Here is a 19,921-nt window from a genome sequence, read left to right on the forward strand (position 1 = left end):
TGGTGGTATGCGGATTCGAACCCGCGACCCTCAGATTGTGAGTCGAGCGTTACTGTAGAGAAAGACAACTTTATTCACGATTTATCAAGTATAATGTGCATGTATCCTATCTTTGAAAATTTTAGAAATTAGCAAAATGTTACATAACTTTGATTATAATAAAAATGTTCTTGACAAATTATTTCAGTTGTTGTTTCTTACGACAAAAGATGTTGTCTTTCAGATTTTATAAATCCAACATGTTGACACTGAGATACAGCTCAACGTAACAATATCTATGGTATATACTTGTTACAGTCTCATAGAATAAATAATCATGAATAAAACATAAAGAGAATTCTCCAAAGTAAACAAAGATATTTTATTTTAGAAACTATACAAAACATATCATGGACTTGAAATCCGTAATTAAATTGACTGTCCCCAGTCATGCTGAACATTAGACCTTGAGCTTCACACACCACTCCCTTGCAAGTTAAAAACTGGCGTGTTTCACCATATGCTATCTTCAATATATGTAAGTAAAGACTTGTAAAGTATTACACATACTGAAACACTGGGAATTTACATCAGTCGAGATGAGATAGAAGAATATTTTGATCCATTAGGACTGCCTTCACATAATCTTAACATAAGAAAATAATCAAGAAGAACTGTCCAATGTAAACTTACAACAAAAATATTGTAAGGACCATATTTGTCTGTGTGTGGGCAATATTGTATATATTATACTTATTATTGTTGTTGACATATATCCAAGAAAGTTCGGTTCTCATAGATTTATGAAAAATGGTAAGTGTTGTTATTCTATAATAGAGATTAATCACATTTATGATGTAACAAAATGATTTACTACAGAGTTTATTAACTAGATGTTAAAATTAAAGTTAGTGAAACATTCGTTATATGTATATAGAAAGTTTACAGTTCATGTGTTTTGAAGTTTGATATAGTCTGAACATGTCATAATGAGTCAGAGTGAAATGTCTCCATGGTATTAATGAACCACAGATGGAAATGACAAGAACATCTTTATGCTGCATGCTGTCCTATGGGAGTATAAAAACACCTTTGTCAAATATATATGTACTTAAATGTTCGTTGAAATCTGTATACAATCCTTACTAACATTATCCACCTTTGTAAAATACATACAATAAAGATATATATATATATATAATTGAAAACAAAAACGTAAATTGTGATCTCATTCAGATAATGGATAACATCAGATTTGTTAAAATCCTATGGACAGTAAGATTGTCATTAAAATACTGGTTTTAACATAAGTACATCTAGACGTTGATGATGTAATCATGTGTGGAAGTAGAGTGTCCACCCTTGTAAAACTCGTGTAAGATAAAACTATAAAGTAACATGTGTAAATAAATTACGTTGAGAAGTTGTATGGGTATCATAAAGTCAAACTAGTGAATCATTAAATTTTAAATCATTGTTTGATATATAAATAAACGTCTTTTTCAAGACAACTTACATATAAATGGTCGGGAAATGTAATTAAATATAGAACTAATGAATTGGTGTTATGCATCCTTTTTCAATATTACTTACATATAAGTGGTCAGGAAATGTAATTAGTTATAGAACTAATGAATTGGTGTTATGCATCCTTTTTCAATATTACTTACATATAAGTGGTCAGGAAATGTAATTAGTTATAGAACTAATGAATTGGTGTTATGCATCCTTTTTCAAGATGATTTACATAAAAGTAGTCAGAAAATGTAAAATAATGATTAAATATGTGTCATAAAGATTAGTAAGTCAATCCGTGTTTAGTAACAGTATCGAACTATGATATTACCCCTCCCTAAGATAACCGTGCTCTCTGGTTCTTCCTTGTGTAACTATTATGTCATATCCGCCTGTCATGGAGGCCTAACAACGTGTCTCTAGCAAAGCAGCTTCTCTGATGACATCATTATCTCTACCCCTCTCCTATTGCCTGAGGTCGACACGCCTATAACGCCCTCTGGCTACATATCTCGCAAGTGGGGGATAACTACTATTCTTCTTGTTTAAGAGACTTTTGGTGCATTGAGAAAAACTGCTGGAGAAACAGATGTTATGTTACAAGCACATAAAACGGCTATTATTTCGAAAATGTATTAATCACTGATATTAAATTTAGTTATTGTTATTTTACACGCACATTAAAACTAGGGTTATTTTTATAAAGACATATGTTATGTCTGCAAATAGTATTATATTACAAGTTGCACTAATTAATGATGTTATATCTTGAACAACTATAATTTTACAAGAACATTAATAAACCGTTTTGTATGTTAGTGAAAAGGAAAAATGGTTTACCTCCCCTTTTCCTATGAACAATCCTATAAATAAAATATTAAAAAAAACTGAATAAAGATACTTTACTACTGTTAATTTGAAATCATTTTCACGTCTTCTTTTCTTTCACGTTTGTTGTATACTACCTGTTGTATAGACACTGAATTGGCAATAAAGAGTTAATAAAATTAAATGGTAGTTGAGAAAAATAATTTAGTAAATGAAACGTATTCATAAATTACGATCTGAGATTTAAGTGTAAGGGAACATAAACAATATTAGCATAATCATAAACATAAAATAAGCCTTTATGGGTTATTTTCATTCGCCAGTGATAATTCTTGCAAATGATTTTGTTTGAAGAAATTTAGCATTATTGTTGTGTCTAGTACACCATCTTATGAATAGCATCCTAACTTACAGAATGGAGTTCCTAGCAATCACTGTTTAAAGAAGGTGTAACCTCTTGGCTAATGGGAGTGCTACCAATCATTGTCTTAATAATAGATACTTTCTTGACTAATGGAAGTCGTAGCAATCACTGTTCTAATAAGATGTATCCTTTTGACCAGTTACTACGGGGTGTGGGTTACAATCAACTGTGCAAATAAGATGTAGCCCCTTGGTTAAGGGGAGTCCTGGCAATCACTATTCTAATAATATGTAGTGCCCTGACCTGGATAATTGCCGCTATTTTACGAGGGACTAGTACAAGTGTATGACTGACTTTTTTAACGAAGTTTATGAGGGCTAGATGGTGTTTTTTAGACATTTCGACTTAGCCCACAAATTGTCTCACATATATTCTACCATGGTTAAGGTATAGGTTTTGAGTGAGCAAATAAAATAATTTACTGTTATGAATTCGAATCTAGGCATGGATCTTGAATGTCAAATAAACGAAAAGAAAACTGTACGATAATCCCAAGACTTATTCATTTAACGTAACTTGATGTCCTGCAAACACCTTACAGCTAGGATTCATGTGCAAAAATACAAGCCTTATCATAATACACTGACCACAAATTTTAACAATTAGTACCACACAATCTGTTGAATTGTTCACTCAACTATTTCTAGATCTATATTTAGCCAGTTCTTTTAAAACGAAGTGGAGATGGCTCTTCATAAACTTTACGAAAATTCATTGTTATTACAGTTTTAATTGTCTCACTGAAGAAAAATGTTTTTAATTTTTGGGATGACATATGGCTGACCTATTCCAGCTCTAATAAAGTGCCTAGTTGCTGCACAGAACTCACTATTGGAGCTAATTAACATGTGGCTACTTTGTTTGTCGTGACGTCACTATGGATAATAGAGAATACGATTTTCTGCATTATTTAATAGTTTACAAGTAAATAGTTGTAGTGCTCTAACAGCACAAGCTAAACTTTGCTCCAACTGATTTAGATATTGTACTGTAAATTTCTTGAGAGCCTTGAATATATGCACGCAGAATTGTTTGCAAAAGGCTTAGAGTTATTTTTATTTCATGTATAATTCATAAAAATATAATCAGTTAATGTCAAAGAAACTCAAAATATCTCTATATATCTGATTAAATATGTTATTAAAGTCATTTTCTTATTTCATAGATCTGTCAGTGCCAAAGAAGCTCAGCGTATCTCTTTGACATATCCACGATGTACATTCCAAGAGTGTTCTGCTGCTAGAGAAGCACATAATGTGGAAACTGCATTCCAAGACTTTCTTCAACAGGTAAGATGGGAGCAGGTGTATCTTTAACACTTGGATTTACATTTCTATTTTCAATATAAAATATTTGTTTGTTTGTTTTTAATTAAGCACAAAGCTACACAAGGGCTATCTGTGCTCTGCCCACCACGGGTATCGAAACCCGGTTTCTAGCGTTGTAAGTCCACAGACATACCGCTGTGCCACTGGGGGGCTCAATATAAAATACATGACAACATTGAAAGCTGTGTATGTAATGTATGATATATATGGCATACTACTTTTATTTACTAGTAATTGTTCTAGAAATTAATATGTTACCGCAGGCAAACTTGAACAGCTCTGAAGTCTGATAAAAGTAAATAGCGTTAATCGAAAATACATAATATATCATACGATGAAGCCACAGTACAAACTGGATTTTAAGGAAAAATAAATGGCTACGTAAAGCAGACAAGAAGCTTCAACAACTCAAATAAAGTTCCTTATGTGGTTATATAGTAAGATTGGAAAAATTTTTAGTGATCATTTTTAATAGGCTTGATCACAGAACCCGACCCCATGTCATTCTCTAAAATATAATTTCTACTATGAAATGTATTTGATGCAATTTCTTTCTGCTTTAAAGTCTCTACTGTTTTATGAAGACTGGAAAGCCTGAATTTAACAGATTAAGTTAATCCCTTCATATGATTTTAAAAATGCTAAAAAAGATTAAGTTATGTCTTCTAGTATAATATTAAAAATATTGATATTCTTGCATTTACCATGTCTACTGGTGTGTCATCTCTAAGTTTACGGACTTATAACGCTAAAGTCCGGGATTGTGTCCACAGTAGATAACCCAAACAATAACTGACATAAGGGATAACTCGTGCTTGCTTTTTAATAATGAATATCATCCCATTGGAGCTTCACATTAGCTTACTGAATAAAACAAACCTCTTTAAGGCTCTCAAAACGTGTATTTATGACATATATTTATCTACGTGCAGTTATACTTAAAAACAATTTACATGCAGTTATGAAACTATTCACAGTTGGCATAACACAAATCACCATTTATAGTTTAAATTTATGCAGCTAAAATTAAACAAAGACTTGAAATGGGCAATGTTTCACTGGGTTAACCATAAGGTAAAGGTAGTTAAGTTACTCCCTGTAAGAACAGGACATAACGTAAACATCAAACAAGGAAGTTACTCTCTGTAAGAATAGGCAGTAAGGTAAACCAAACAATACAGTTACCCTTTGTAAGAACAGGGCATCAGGTAAACGCCAAATAACTAAGTTGCTCTCTGTCACAAGAGAATATCTAGGCTACGGAGATTTGTAGAATGCCTCAGTGAGAGATATAAATAATGGCGACCGGACGAGAGACCAGAGATCAGAAAGAGTGCCAAAAGTAAAGCCGAGCAAAAGAGAGTTTCGGTCAGAGAAAGGTTAGAAAAAGCAAAGTTAACCATCGTAGGAGTAAATAGCCTAATGGTTGATATGTTAAAGGGAGATTAACAGTTTTCTGACATTTTAGGATAATCATTTGTCCCTTCAAAGGGTGTTCTAAAGCAATTGCACCTGCCTGTGTGGACTTTGACAAAAAGCAGGCGATTATTTGGAAGTAGGTCTATATGCAAAAAAAGCAGACGTTTATTGTAAGTAGGCCTAAATACAAAAAAGCAGACGAGTATCGGAAGTTTAGGATACAACTGCAGTAACATAACAATGTTTTAATTTAAAAAAGAAGATAGTGTTTAAGATAGAAATAGAGAAAAATAGTTCAGCTTGCCAACTGAATTCTAAGGCAATTGAACTGGCCAAAGTAGACTTTTGACAAGAAGAAGAGAACTGTGGTATTTAAGATACAACAACTATGATGTACATAGTGTAAATAATTTTTGTACATACGTTTAACTTGTTTTGAATATATTATTTTAAAACAAACGGAGTGCATGCTGTTCATTTATCATTGAATTTATCACCAACAAGTCACAGACAACTACTGTAGAAGAATCTGTAGCCCAACACATCCATATATTAACTTACTATATATCACTACTTAAAAAGTTCCTCACAATGTGTAGATTTTCTGAATCTCAGGTAATAAGCGGCTAGTATGTATAGGTTTTTTGAATCTCAGAGAATAAAGTGGCTAGTTTGAATATGTTTTCCGTATCACAGGTAATAAAGTGGCTAGTATGGATATGTTTTTCAAATCCCAGGTAATGAAGTGGCTAGTATGGGTAGATTTTCTGAATCCCAGAGAATAAAGTTGCTAGTATAGGTAGATTTTCGAATTCCATGTAATAAGTGGTCAGTATGGGTAGGTTTTCTGAATTCCAGGTAACAAAGTGGCTAGTATGAATAGGTAGATTTTCTAAATCCCAGAAAAGTGGCTAGAGTGGATAGGTGTTCTAAACTCTAGGTAATAAAGTAGCTAGTGTTGATAGGTTTTCCGAGTTCTATGTAATAAAGTGACTAGTATGGGTTGGTTTTCTGAATCTCAAAGAATAACGCAAATAGTATGGGCAAGTTTTCTGAATCCCAGGAAATATAGCAGCTAGTGTGAATAGGGTAGGTTTCCTGAATTCTAGATTATAAAACGCCTAGTATAGGTAGGTTTTCTGAAAATCAGAGAAAAAAACAATTATAGTTAGGTTTTCTGAATCCTGCAGAAAAAAAAGTAGCCAGTATTGTTAGATGTTTTGGAACTCAAGAATTAAGTGACTAATAAGGGTAGATTTTCTCAGTTCCAAAAAGTAGAACAAGTGATATAGGTAGGTTTTCTCAATCACAGGGAACAACATGGCTAGTAGGGGTAGGTTTTGAATCCCAGAAAATATAGTGATTAGTATAGGTAGGATTTACAGTTTTCTCTATCCAAAGGAATAAAGCAGCTAGAATTGGTAGGTTTGTGGTGGAACCTTCATCAGTCTCTGCTAACAGATTCATGAAAGGGAATGTACTGTCGTTGGCATGAAGTTCTTTTGAAAAAATACGTTCAGGTGAGTTTTATTAATAAATTTAAATCAGTTCTTAGCATTCTTAAAATCTAAATGACCATCAAATCTGCGATCAATATACAACATTCAAAACAAAAGGGAGGTATTAAGAATAATATATTTGATTTGAAACATAATATTTTTTCTAATGATGGAGCAAGAGGACTGGCTCTGTGATATAGTTGTTAAAGTAGAATTAAAAACTGATGAATCAGATGCAAATGCAAAACATTTCATGAAGATGAATATTCTTTTGAATTATTCTCGGAACTTCATCTTTATCATTACACTGTAATATGACATCAATTAACTTCGTGGATTCATCTTGTGTAAAAACAGAAGAAACATCAAAACTCTCAAGATAAGTGTTTAGATCACTATATGGTGTCTTATTAGTAAAACCAGTGGATTTCTTAATATTAGTGGAATATTTTGCCCCATAAAACACCATTACCCTGACGTCATTTCTTTATGAAAATTAGGGGCATCAAAATAGGGGGTATATTGAAGGACATAACTTTTAAAAAGTTACACAGTTCCCAATTTTTCTTTAAAGAAACTAGAATGTTTCCCATACTGTTTTCTCTAGTTTTAAAATCATCATGTTTTAAGTTGCTTAATTACCTTCAGACTTTTCATAAAACACCACAAAATTCATGATCAGTTATCAAGGTTCTGATCTAGAAGCATAAAATATAGCAAATAAATTGTCACATTATAATGGGTGATGTACAAGTTTATATATCGCAATTCTTTCAAAGAATCTGCATTCAACGAAAACAATCTCTAGATATCCCCAAGCTGGTGACTGTTCCAACATAGCCACATTAAATACAGTAACGTTACAAGTACCGTCAGCTGAAAGCACCACCAGCTGATATAAGTGCCTTCAAGATCTTAGCACAATGTCACTTATTGATGTTTCATTTCTAACAACCTACAGTGCTGTCTTTCAAACACATTTAACTCTCGACATTACGATATTTTGTAAGAATTTCAACGTTACTAATCTACCTACTTGGTGAATTTAAATTTGATGACGAGGAACCCACGTTGATGTTTATTCTTGAAACATGTTTCATATCTTTATTCCCCAAAAGCTTTGATTACAAAATGTTTCTGAATAATCTCGTCCAAAGTCAGTATTTATCAGGTCACTTGAGCAGCGCAAGTTTTCTGCTGCGAGATGTTGCTAATGTCATGTGACATCATAGTTCGAACATTACTCAACAGTGACTATATTGCTAGTCTCGTCCAAAGTCAGTATTTATCAGGTCACTTGAGCAGCGCAAGTTTTCTGCTGCGAGATGTTGCTAATGTCATGTGACATCATAGTTCGAACATTACTCAACAGTGACTATATTGCTAGGAATCATAGTTACATGAAGTGTCACAGAGGGCGTATTGCTAGGGCAGGTGCTGATACCAAGGTTCTATAGGTGGACGGTGTTACTATACTTCCATAGGTTTGCATAAAATTTCAACTTGGCTCAGTGTATTTTTATAGTTTTCTTTTATATATTTAACTGTGTAACATGTGTTTTACAAAGGTGGATGGTGTTACTGGGTGGGTGTTACTAAGATTCTATAGGTGGATGGTGTTACTAAGGTTCTATAGATGGATAGTGTTACTAAGGTTCTATAGGTAGACAGTGTTACTAAGGGCAATCATTCTATCTATAGATGGATTGTATTACTAAGGACAGACAAATGGTGTTTTTATAAACAGATAGTTCAATAGGATGATAAGCTCATTATATAGTATCTAAACATAGGATTATTTCATGAACATTGTAGCTTTCAGTTCCAAGTTGAATTATTTGTTCTCAAAAGTTACAAGTGAAACCATTACTTTAACAAAACAACTATCATAGCATGTTTGATATATTAGTTTTAACACAATATTAAAAATATCATTAATTATAAAACAAGTGATTGTTCTTTCACACTTTATAAATCCAACATATTTATTGTTTATCCTTATAAAATGTACTTTAAAGTGACAGTGTATAATAACAGACTTGACAAGCATACTGAAACATTTATTAACAAAACTTAAAGATACAATAATATACTATAAACATCTTATTTTATATAATGCTGGATTAGCTTTCATACAACTTTTCTACGTTGTGTTCATATTACTATTTCAGTTAATGTTTATAATTTTCATTGGTGTTACATTATGTAAAAACAAACATTGATTTTTTCACGAGACAATTTAATACATCGTACTAAAGACTTGTCACTACACAGATAAATGAATAAAGGACTCAAACATGTGCATTATAGTCAAACATAATTATTTTGTGACACCAGTAGTATTATTTGTTACTACTGCATGTTCCATGCATGTAACATTTCATTTTGTAGGGTTAAAAAACTAGTTTATATACTATTTCAAAACAGATAACTTCCTCACATAGATTTTGAAACTATGCTTCGGTAACATGTATTATATTTTAACTTAAAAACTATACATATCACCAGCTATAAATCAGTGTTCAAATGTCAGATAATTGCACGTCTAGATTAGTCTTTTATGATAAATTACACCCCATCAATATCGGTTTCTAACAAGTATGTTTGAGCAACTAATACAAGTTTCCATTATAATGGGTGATGTACATATAATAATTCCTGCAGTATATATATTTATTTAGAAATTCAACAAAACATATGATGCTCTTCAAATCCATAACTTGTTTGACTATCTCTCATTGTGCTGGACGTTAGATCTTTTGACCTTCACAGTACCTCTCCTCTACTGCTTTAAAATAATATGTTATCATCAATATATGTAAGTAAAACCACAGACTTGTCAAGTAACACACATACTGAAACATTTATTAACAAAGCTTTAAGCTAGAAAAAGACAACTTTATCTGAGATATTACACAAATAATGTGCATACATTTTATTTTTGGAGATTTTAAGAACAAAGCTATCAAGTGACTGTGATAAAAAGAAAAAGTTATTGACAAAATATTTCAATTTTGTTGCTTCTTATGGTAAAAGCTATGGTCTAGAAGAAAACACATTACAACCAAAATAAGATGAATATAAGTCTAACAATGAAGTATGTATTTTATATGTTGTTGAACTTGATATTCAGTAAAAAAGGAATTTATCTATTCTTTCACTTTACATGATATACAGAAAGGTAAATATACATTCATGATATTCTCAAGATATGAGGGTACTTTAGGAAGTTATTTTCTGTTTTTGATTTAGAAATCTCTTTTTTTGTAATTTAAAATCACTATTGTTTACAAATATAACTATCAAGATATATATACATAGTCTAACTTCTTCAGGATGTAAAAGTTTAGACACATAAAGAGATATCAGTATATTCCATCCTTGAATTTGGGTTGTGTTCTTAAAATTTATCAGAGGAGCAAGTTCCACTAACTGATTGATATCCTTTGATGTTTAGGAATAAAAGAAATGGAAACATGTTTGGATTATAAAACACTGGAGTGCAGTGTAAACAAATAATACTGCTGGTGTCAGAAAATAATTATGCTTGACTACAATTCACATGCTTATATCCTTTATTTGTTTATTTATGTAGTGATATGTCTTTAGTATGATGTATTAAAATGTTTGATTATAAATTCAGTGTTTGTTTCACATAATTTTACACAAACAAAAATATAAACTCTAACTGAAATAATGATATGAATATAATGTACAAAATTGAATAAAAGCTAATTCAGTATTTTATATGTATTTTATGTTATCATGAAAATCCGTCCTTTTTTTGTACGATAATTGTAAAAAAGTATTTTATGCAAATTAGATATAGAAGTGAAAGTATACTACAGGATGTTAAATGTGTACTAAATCAAAACATGAATAATAAAAAAGCACAATCAACTATAGAATAATAGTATAACTGACTCATTCAATATTTATAAAAACAAATCATTAGGCATGATAAAACCTTCAAGGACAGATAATTGTAAAAGTATATAAAATATATTTTTGGCTATGTTATATTATATGCCTCGTTCAGATGATAGATAAATTAGTATGTGTTATAAAAACTCACATACATAATACCCTATGCTATAATAGTTGTCTTATTAAAATAATGGTTTTACTTCTAACTTCTTAGGACATATAATTAAATCGAGAAGTGAGTGTTACAATGTTGATAACGTAATCACATGTTAAGACACTCTTTGATGAGCTCATAATTTTATTCAACTATCTGTTTATAGAAACTCCAGCTGCCTATACAAACGCTATCTTTAGTAACACCACCCATCTATAGAAACATTGTTCTTCGTAACACTGTCCGCCTGTGGAATCTTGGTAACAGCATCCACCTCTAGCAATGCGCCCTCTGGTATCACTTTGTGAAACTATGGCTCCTTGTAACACACTCTCTGTTGAATAGCACTCGAACTATGATGTCACATGACATCTAGCAACACCTATAGAATCTTGGTAACAGCATCCACCTCTAGCAATGCGCCCTCTGGTATCACTTTGTGAAACTATGGCTTCTTGTAACACACTCTCTGTTGAATAGCACTCGAACTATGATGTCACATGACATCTAGCAACATCTGGCAGCAGACAACTTGTGCTGGTCAAGTGACCTGATAACTGCTGACTTTGGACGAAATTATTCAGAAACATTTTGCAATAAAGGTGTTTTGGGAAGAAAGATATGATACAAATCATCTCCTAGCAATGCATTGTCTGACAGCAAACAATTTCTAGTGGTCAAGTGTCATGGAAGCATTACACTTCTGTCTGTTAAGTGAAAGTGACCCGTTAACTACTAAAATTCGTAACGGACCAATATTTTACTTTGATTTCAGCGTATAACTTTAATCGTGTCTGCCATGAGACACATATTATTTTAATATTTGAAGTATGAAACTCCCAAGCCCTCTTCTGTTTAAAAACTGAAACATCTTCTGGAATATATATATATATATATATATATATACGTGTGTGTGTGTGTATATATACATAAAAACATTATTTCCACACCTAAGTAAATATTAACATCAAATGGAAGGATTGCATTAACGACAGCAAGCCCAAACCTATGATGAAAACATATTTTAATTATCAAAACAAGCAAGGCTTAACACCTAACACAAAAAATACAACAGAAATGCTGCATTAATTAAAAAGATCCCCAAAGCATAAACTATAATGTGGGATATAACATGTGCCCTAGGTTTTGTGGGTTACTTTGGAAGTAAGACCCACATTGCAGTGACGATGCATAATCTACCAGTCTTAACCTCCATTCGCTAGATTCACATGTTACATAAAGAAGAATAAACATAAAATAAGTAAGAAAAATAAGAATAAGTTAAAAGAGCAGGATGTAGGTTCTCAAGCCCACAACTTCCCACATCTACATAAACCCTTCACTGTCTGCATACAGTTGTAGGAATGTGACTGCTCTACAAAAAAATATAAAATTAAATAAAAATAAGGTCCTATTTACTGTTATTTAAAGAAATGTGACTGGTTGAAACTTATTATTACTGAAAACGAGAGTAACGAGAAAATGAAAGTATTTTTTTCAGATTCTAACGAACTTTAATTATACTTTTCTGTTGTTAAAACTTGATTATCTGTACTTTTCTCCTTTTTAAAACTTCTTTCTAGTTATAAGTTCCAAAATGAAACTGGAACATAATTATAATATTGTTAGTTTTCCTTCTCAGCACATTGTTAACTGGAATAGAATTCTAATGTCTTAGTTTTACCTTTTCAACACATTGTTGGTCTAGCTTTATGATAACTGTGTAAGCAATTCAACATACGAATCACCAGAATAATACAAAATCCTTCGAATGTACATTTAAGCTTAAAATGTTTACTATAATTTGACACAGACGATTTCCTAATTCAAAAATCTTTAAATTGTGCTTGTGTAGGTCAGTAGTAATTATTTAAAAGCTTTTTATGTTATACGTTCATATTATCAATATATGTGACTTGTTTGTTTTATAAGAATCCTCAATTGCAGTAAAATGTTGACTGTTACTATTATTAATAAGATAAAATTAAAAATGACCCATTTTTTTCCTCAAGTTATTTATTCAACACTTACTAGGTTATTCAGTCAAAAGGAGAAAAGCGTCCTCTATCGGCATTAGCAGCACTTACCTCGAAGTCACAAAATCCGAGACGGAACAGTGCAGGAAATTTTACATTAAACAACTGGTGGCGACGACCACGATTTAGTTCAGAGAGAGACAGCAGACAGGATCGTACCTTTACAATGTAATGACTTTAACGTTTCTCCTTTCAACAATATATATATAATCCTGCATTGACAAAATAAAACATGTTTGTGTTTACTACTGGAACGTAGAAGAAAGTAAATAGCTTTCACTACAGAAAAATACGAAACTCTTGGGTTATAGTGTTACATATTTTTGTCTTTGATTTATTTTTTAAATGCACGTACTTTCCTAACATTTCGCTGTACAATTTATTTTTAGATTACATAAATTTAATAATAAAACAACATGATTAGTATTCAGTCATCACCAATTGATATTAGAATCGAGATTAATTTGATAAACGTAGTTTTGAAATTCTTCTATTTTAGTAGACTCAGATGCTGTGAAATTTCAGATTTTAGAGACACTGATATAATCCTGTTTTTTTTTTATTACAATAACATACCGTTCTGATGTTTAGCACTGTAGGCAAGTAAGGCTACGTTATATAAAAGTAAATCTGGGGAAATTGTGTATCGGTATTTACTTATTCTATATGTCTTTACTTTGTTGCTAGTATTACTGTAATTCGGTTTGATCTGGAGCTCTGTTACCTCGAGAACCAACTCATTAGTGTAAGAAGATATTAATTGTTGTTAAATTCATTCATTAATTGCGTCTTTTACGCCATTAAATGGTTTAAACTACTTTGTATCATTAGTGTTTAATCGAATATCTACCTTCAGTAAACTAAAGTTAGTACTATATTTGAATAAAAATAATAAGTTTTACTGCTATTATTTGTCATCCATTTATAATGGTTTCACTAATTTTTAAGCGGTAACCACAGAAACAGACACTAAGAAAATATGGTTACCCAGTTTTGATGAATCTTATTTTTAAGAAGTACTTAGTGAAAGCAAACATAATATATGTATGTGTTTGTATATATATTAAATTCATTAAATTCAAGTGCAAGTGATTGATAAGAAAATACTGAATCGTTTACTTTACTTATAAAGTATTTGTATAAAATATTTTACATAATTTATGAATGCATAACTTCATTATTGCTCATTTTCAGATGGTCAAATAGTGTTTAACAGGAAGTTATCTCAAGAAAACGAGTATCAAAATATATCTACTATTTTTCGTCACATTTAGTTCTCAGCAAAATTAAGGTTTCTTATTTTATTCCCCGCCTTTATTTCCCGAAAGCTACAAATTGAATTAGGACACAGTAGAATTTTAAGACAAAGATATGGAATAATATATTATTTCAAAACGATCAGTATAAGAAGGGTATTAGAATGATATGAATTGATACGCTAATAACAGAAGTATATACTAATTCCACCTAATATAAAATTAAACATATATATTGTTCAAAACATATGATCTCTAAAACTTAACTTGTTTCAGTGTATCAGTAGTTACACTAGTGATTTGGTAACTAAAGTTTAAATTGCTTAAGTGTATCAATAGTTACACTAATGATTTGGTAACTCAAATTTAAATTGTTTGAAATTTAATGTCAACATAAAACTAAAATGTTAAACCTGATATCTAGGTTTTATATTTTCTTAGAATGGCTAAAAACCTAAGTTATTTAAACGTGTATAAAAGCTGAAACCCAAATTGTTTAAATCGCATATTGAAAGCAGAAATTAAATGGTTCAACGTGTAATACACAATAGAAATTTAAACTGTTTAAAACGTAGTACAAAAAAAGTTGAAAAGGAATGTATAAAATGTAGTGTAAGATCGATAAGACGGTTGAAATTTCAGTTTGAGAGCAGAAATATAAATTGTTCAAAATGTAATATGAAAACTGAAATATAAATTTAAATTGTAGGAAAACTTAAACTTAAATTCTTATGAACCAACAAAAACATAGTCAACCTATAACCTTTGTACTTCTATATATTTGTTAAACAACATATTCAATATCTTAGCAACCTTCTATGTGTTTCAACAACCTAATTACGTCAAGACTGATAAAATGTAGACACAAATTTCTTTTCCTGATTGGATTTTAAAATTCTATCAACATTTTGCTCTTAAGAAATGCCTACGTTTATTATGTTTCTATGGCAACCACTTGAATTACAAGATCAGCAATGTATAAACAAGAAGTAATGAGGTAAAGTGCTATACAAACACCAGAAAAATTTTAGGAAGAGATGTTGGATAGTCTTTCAAGAACATGAAATATCAAGTTTAGCAGACGCATCTCACCTTCAAGTAATAAAATAGCTCTAAAAACACAGAAATTATTAAGTCTCTTCAAATATTCTGTTGTGCCTTTTTACACTGAATTTTGGTAATCAAATAGTACTGTGATGGGATATTATAAAAAATGAAATCCAGTTTTTCTACACTAATATCTTTATTGGTTTCGCTACGAAAACAGGAATTTGGGAGTAATATCCTGTCAATTTTTGGAGTAAGAAGTTTTACTAAATCTTATGTTAAAATACAAATAACTTAAAAATATCTATTCTCCAAAACACAGTCTCTATTTGTTCTCTCAAACTCAGTCTGTCTTTACTCTCTCACTCAGTATGTATCTATTCTCTCACTGATTATGTATCTATTCTCTCAAGGTAGATCTAAATCAGTTCTTTCAAGCTCTCAAACTCAGTCTGTCTTTACTCTCTCACTCAGTATGTATCTATTCTCTCACTGATTATGTATCTATTCTCTCAAGGTATATCTAAATCATTTCTTTCAAGCTCTCAAACTCAGTCTGTCTTTACTCTCTCACTCAGTATGTATCTATTTTCTCAAGGTCGGTCAAAATCAGTTCTTTCTAGCTAGGTCTGTATCTATTCTTTCAAACTAGGGCTGTATCGTTCTTCCAGACTAGGTCTGTATTTGTTCTTTCGCTCAGTATGTTTCTATCTTATCAAATTCAGTCCGTATCTTTTCTCTCAAACTAAGCCTGTTCTTTATCATGTTTAGGGTGCTTTTCCAAATCTTTGTGCCCTGAAAAAAAAATCCGTATTGTAAAGAAGAACTTTCTAATTACTTATTACATCTAGAATAAATTTTGTTGCAACACTTGAACAACAAACAAAGATGCGGTTTTTAATCCAGTCTTTTTGATTTCACATTTGCAGAAAAAAAACATACGAACAGAAAAAATACTCTCTAAAGATCTCAATCGAGCACAATAACTAATAATGCGGTTGTGAATTCTGTCTGGTCGTACTTTCACTCCACAACTTCACTCCTCCAGCAGCTCAGTCTGAGAGCTTATAACGCTAAACATATGGTTTTAGAAGCAGCGGTGGACTAAACACAGATAGCTTATTGTTTGGCTTTGTACTTAGCAACAAACAAATGAATCTTGTTTTCACTTGTCTTGAAAAAAATGCAACATACAGTTTACCATCCTTAATATTTCCTCAATCAACTAAAGCGTAACTGTGCGACACTCCTCGAATATTAGTTTTATGTATTTTGAAAGCTATTTGATCACTCTTGAGATTCCTGCAAATTCGAGCTCAGTCACAAATAATGAAGTTGGCACTGAAGGAAACTGTAAACAAGACCTTTGACTTGGTTGTTGATAAGCAGAAACACAGGTCCTAATCCTGCTTTGTTAAAAGTTGGCATTATAATTTGGTAATGTATTCTATTGTTAGGCGAGGTCGTTTGGATTATTTGGTAAATATAATGTAAAATACAGACCACATAACGATAGTTAATTTATTTGATAAATAAAATTTACTACAGGCTATATTCACTGGTAGTTTCAACATCACAAACAGCGTTACAACAAAAACACTTCCACATTAATCTACACCTACATCATAAATGAATTTATTTACAGAATTTCCTAGCTAATGGATTGATAACAAACAAGTTGACTAAGTGATTGATTAATTAAAGCACGAACAAATAGGTGCAAACATTCTCACTGTCTAACTCACTAGTTGGCATTGAATTGATTCACTCACCGATTGCTCATTAATTTATTTGTTGATGAATTTACCGAATCTGTTACGTATATGGTGCTCTTATTTTCACACAGGATACGTAATTTCTAGATTCTTAACTTTCATGAAATTTATAAATGACATCATGACACGCTTCCTCTTTTAACCAAACATCTAAGCTAAAATATTAAAACAATAGTTTACACCTGTTTCTTTGCAATAGAGCAGAGTCACAATGGGGAATCTGTTGTGTCCACCGCTGTGAATCGAACCTTGGATTTTAACATTGTAAGTCTATAACTTATTGCTATCCTACAAGGGAATAAATATAGCTTACACAACTAAGTATATATATATATATATAATGTATTTAAAACTACTTGAACATTTATTGTAAGCATTGACATGTTAGCTAACACTTCATTATTCTTCCTTTTCTTCTTCTGATGAAAAACATATCATCCTGTATATTCAAAACATGTAAGAACTTGAATTTAAAGTTTTAAAATTGTATTTGTATTTTCATTTTAAGTTCTATGAATTATAGTTGGGCAATAAACATACTTTGCATATTAAATATCACCCTTCAAAAGCGTTCTGGCCTCTTGGATCGTTTCTTCTTTTGTTTTCTAGGCTTTAATACGTCTTCAAGGTGAAAAACCCCCAGTGGTATGTCTGGGGACTTACAACGCTAGAATCCGGGTTTTGATACCCGTGGTGGGCAGAGCACAGATAGCCCATTGTGTAGGTTTATGTTTAATTACAAATAAATAAACATCAAGGTGAAAAATGTTGAAGACACAATTCTTAAATTATATTGATAACAAGTAAAAGTACCCGTCCTCAGTGATGGGAAAAACTGTAAGTTAATCTCCCAATTTAAATTATTTCATGGACTATATAAAGATTAATTGTGTTGCATTCTTGATTTCCCTCAGAGTGAAAGTTCTGAGGTACTTATACTGCCAACTGCGAAAAGTAATTCTTGAGTATTTCAGTTATGCTGAGAGCCGTTCAACAATAACATACGGTAAATCTATATTTTTTATTATTTGTTAAGTTACGTCACATTTTGAAATGTGATTATCAGTGTGATTAATTAGTGTAGAATAATCTGTTTGCTAAATAAAATTTGGCATCAACATCATTCATGCCTGTTCTCCCGTCATTTCAAAAGGGAATGTCGAGCTTTGCCTGCGTCCCCAGCTTTTCAAACGGGAGACAGATGAACGCTCGGACAGACACAACTGTTCGCAATATATATAAGATTACAATGATTACAATTAAGTAACGCTTTATGTGTGCATCAGAAAGTTTTAACTTTGTTTCATATGAATAACAAGAGAATATAAGTCCTTCGCAAAAATAATAATAAAAGAAACATAGAAGGAACAAGCGAGCAGATAATAAAGACTTTTCTGGAACACAATTAGGGCCACAAGTGACAAAAGCCTATATTACTCACATTTACAGTAGTCGGTATTGTGGTATTGCATCTTACCATGGCCATTATAACTCAAATTATTTTCCTTATCTTCTCTATGCAGAAAATGTATTATGGAGAGAAAGCACGTGAAAATAAGCTAGTTAAGCTTAAAGAAGAGTTTTAGGTTAGTTTGACTGTATGTAAGCGCAAAGCTACACAATGGACTAAGTGTACTCTGCCTCCCCTACAGGTATCGCTACCTGATTTTTATCGTCCAGACTTACCGCTGAGCTACTGGGAGGCGGCCCGAAGGGAGAGAATTTTGAATAGTTATAGTTCAGAATTTTCGCGAAATGCTACATAAGCTATCTGCGCTTAACCATCTCTCCTTTGAACTGGCTAGATGGAAGACAAATATTTATCATCATCCACTGCTACCTCTGGAGCTACTCTTGTCTGAACAAATAGTGGGATGTGATCGTCGCTCTTAAATCACAATGATAGTCCCAAAGTACGGAGCGCGTTTTTACGGCAATTGGATGTAAAACGTTAACCCCCCGGATTCACAGTCCGAGCATGCGAATATCTTGGTTACCAGTTGAAAAATTATTTGTTTTACCTAATAGAGAGTTAACACGCTTTTTAAAATGGCTTATTAATCTGTGATATTATCTGTTCTAACTCAGACCGTTAAGAAGTATTTACATCTTTAAGTTTATATTTTTACAAATGACAAATTAGTGACAAATTGTTTAGCAAAAACTATTGATATCATTCTTACTGTATGTAAATTACAAAGAAAAGAAAAAGATTTACTTTTCAAACAACGTAACTTTAAACTAACAATATTTCCATCAATTGAGAGTCCATATAAAATTATAAAGGCAATCATATGCAAAAACATAAAGACTGGGTGTGTCCAAATGGTTAGCGTGTCACACTAGAAATATGTCTACTTGCAATAAAATCACTCTTCGCACTAAAGGGCCATGGGTGCGTTATAAATATGATGGCCAAATTTTACTATTCTACAAGAGCAGGGGTCTCCAAACTCCAGCCCGCCGGCTGGATCCGGCCCGCGAGGTCATTTCATCCGGCCCACCACTGCACTGTGCCACAAAAGAGCTAACATATAATTATTCATATGGAAATATCATAGATTGTAAATAAACTTATTATGTAAAAAAATTAAAATAAGTGTAAGTAAAAATGTCCAAATTTGTCCAATCTGATTTTTGCATCTGACAGTAACATAAGTTTTAGGAAAATCAGTGAAATAAAAAATTCGACTTTGGATATCACAGCACTTTTTGTGTAAGTATCTGCAATGAG

At 31.8% G+C, this 19,921-nt stretch overlaps 1 protein-coding gene across 1 annotated transcript in view; it reads left to right on the forward strand.

Moving 5' to 3' along the window:
* The window catches only part of LOC106478526 (ras-related and estrogen-regulated growth inhibitor-like), a 26,505-nt gene extending 12,441 nt beyond the window's left edge, over nt 1-14,064 (forward strand). Inside the window, exons 5-6 of the mRNA XM_013939075.2 lie at nt 3,912-4,035; nt 13,108-14,064. Coding sequence (XP_013794529.1) covers nt 3,912-4,035; nt 13,108-13,281 — 298 coding nt within the window. The 3' untranslated portion in view covers nt 13,282-14,064. The remainder of the gene's footprint in view (nt 1-3,911; nt 4,036-13,107) is intronic.
* Nucleotides 14,065-19,921: the final 5,857 nt, after the last annotated feature.

The sequence above is a fragment of the Limulus polyphemus genome, unplaced genomic scaffold (genome assembly GCF_000517525.1).
Source record: "Limulus polyphemus unplaced genomic scaffold, Limulus_polyphemus-2.1.2 Scaffold221, whole genome shotgun sequence".
Lineage (NCBI taxonomy): Eukaryota > Metazoa > Arthropoda > Merostomata > Xiphosura > Limulidae > Limulus > Limulus polyphemus.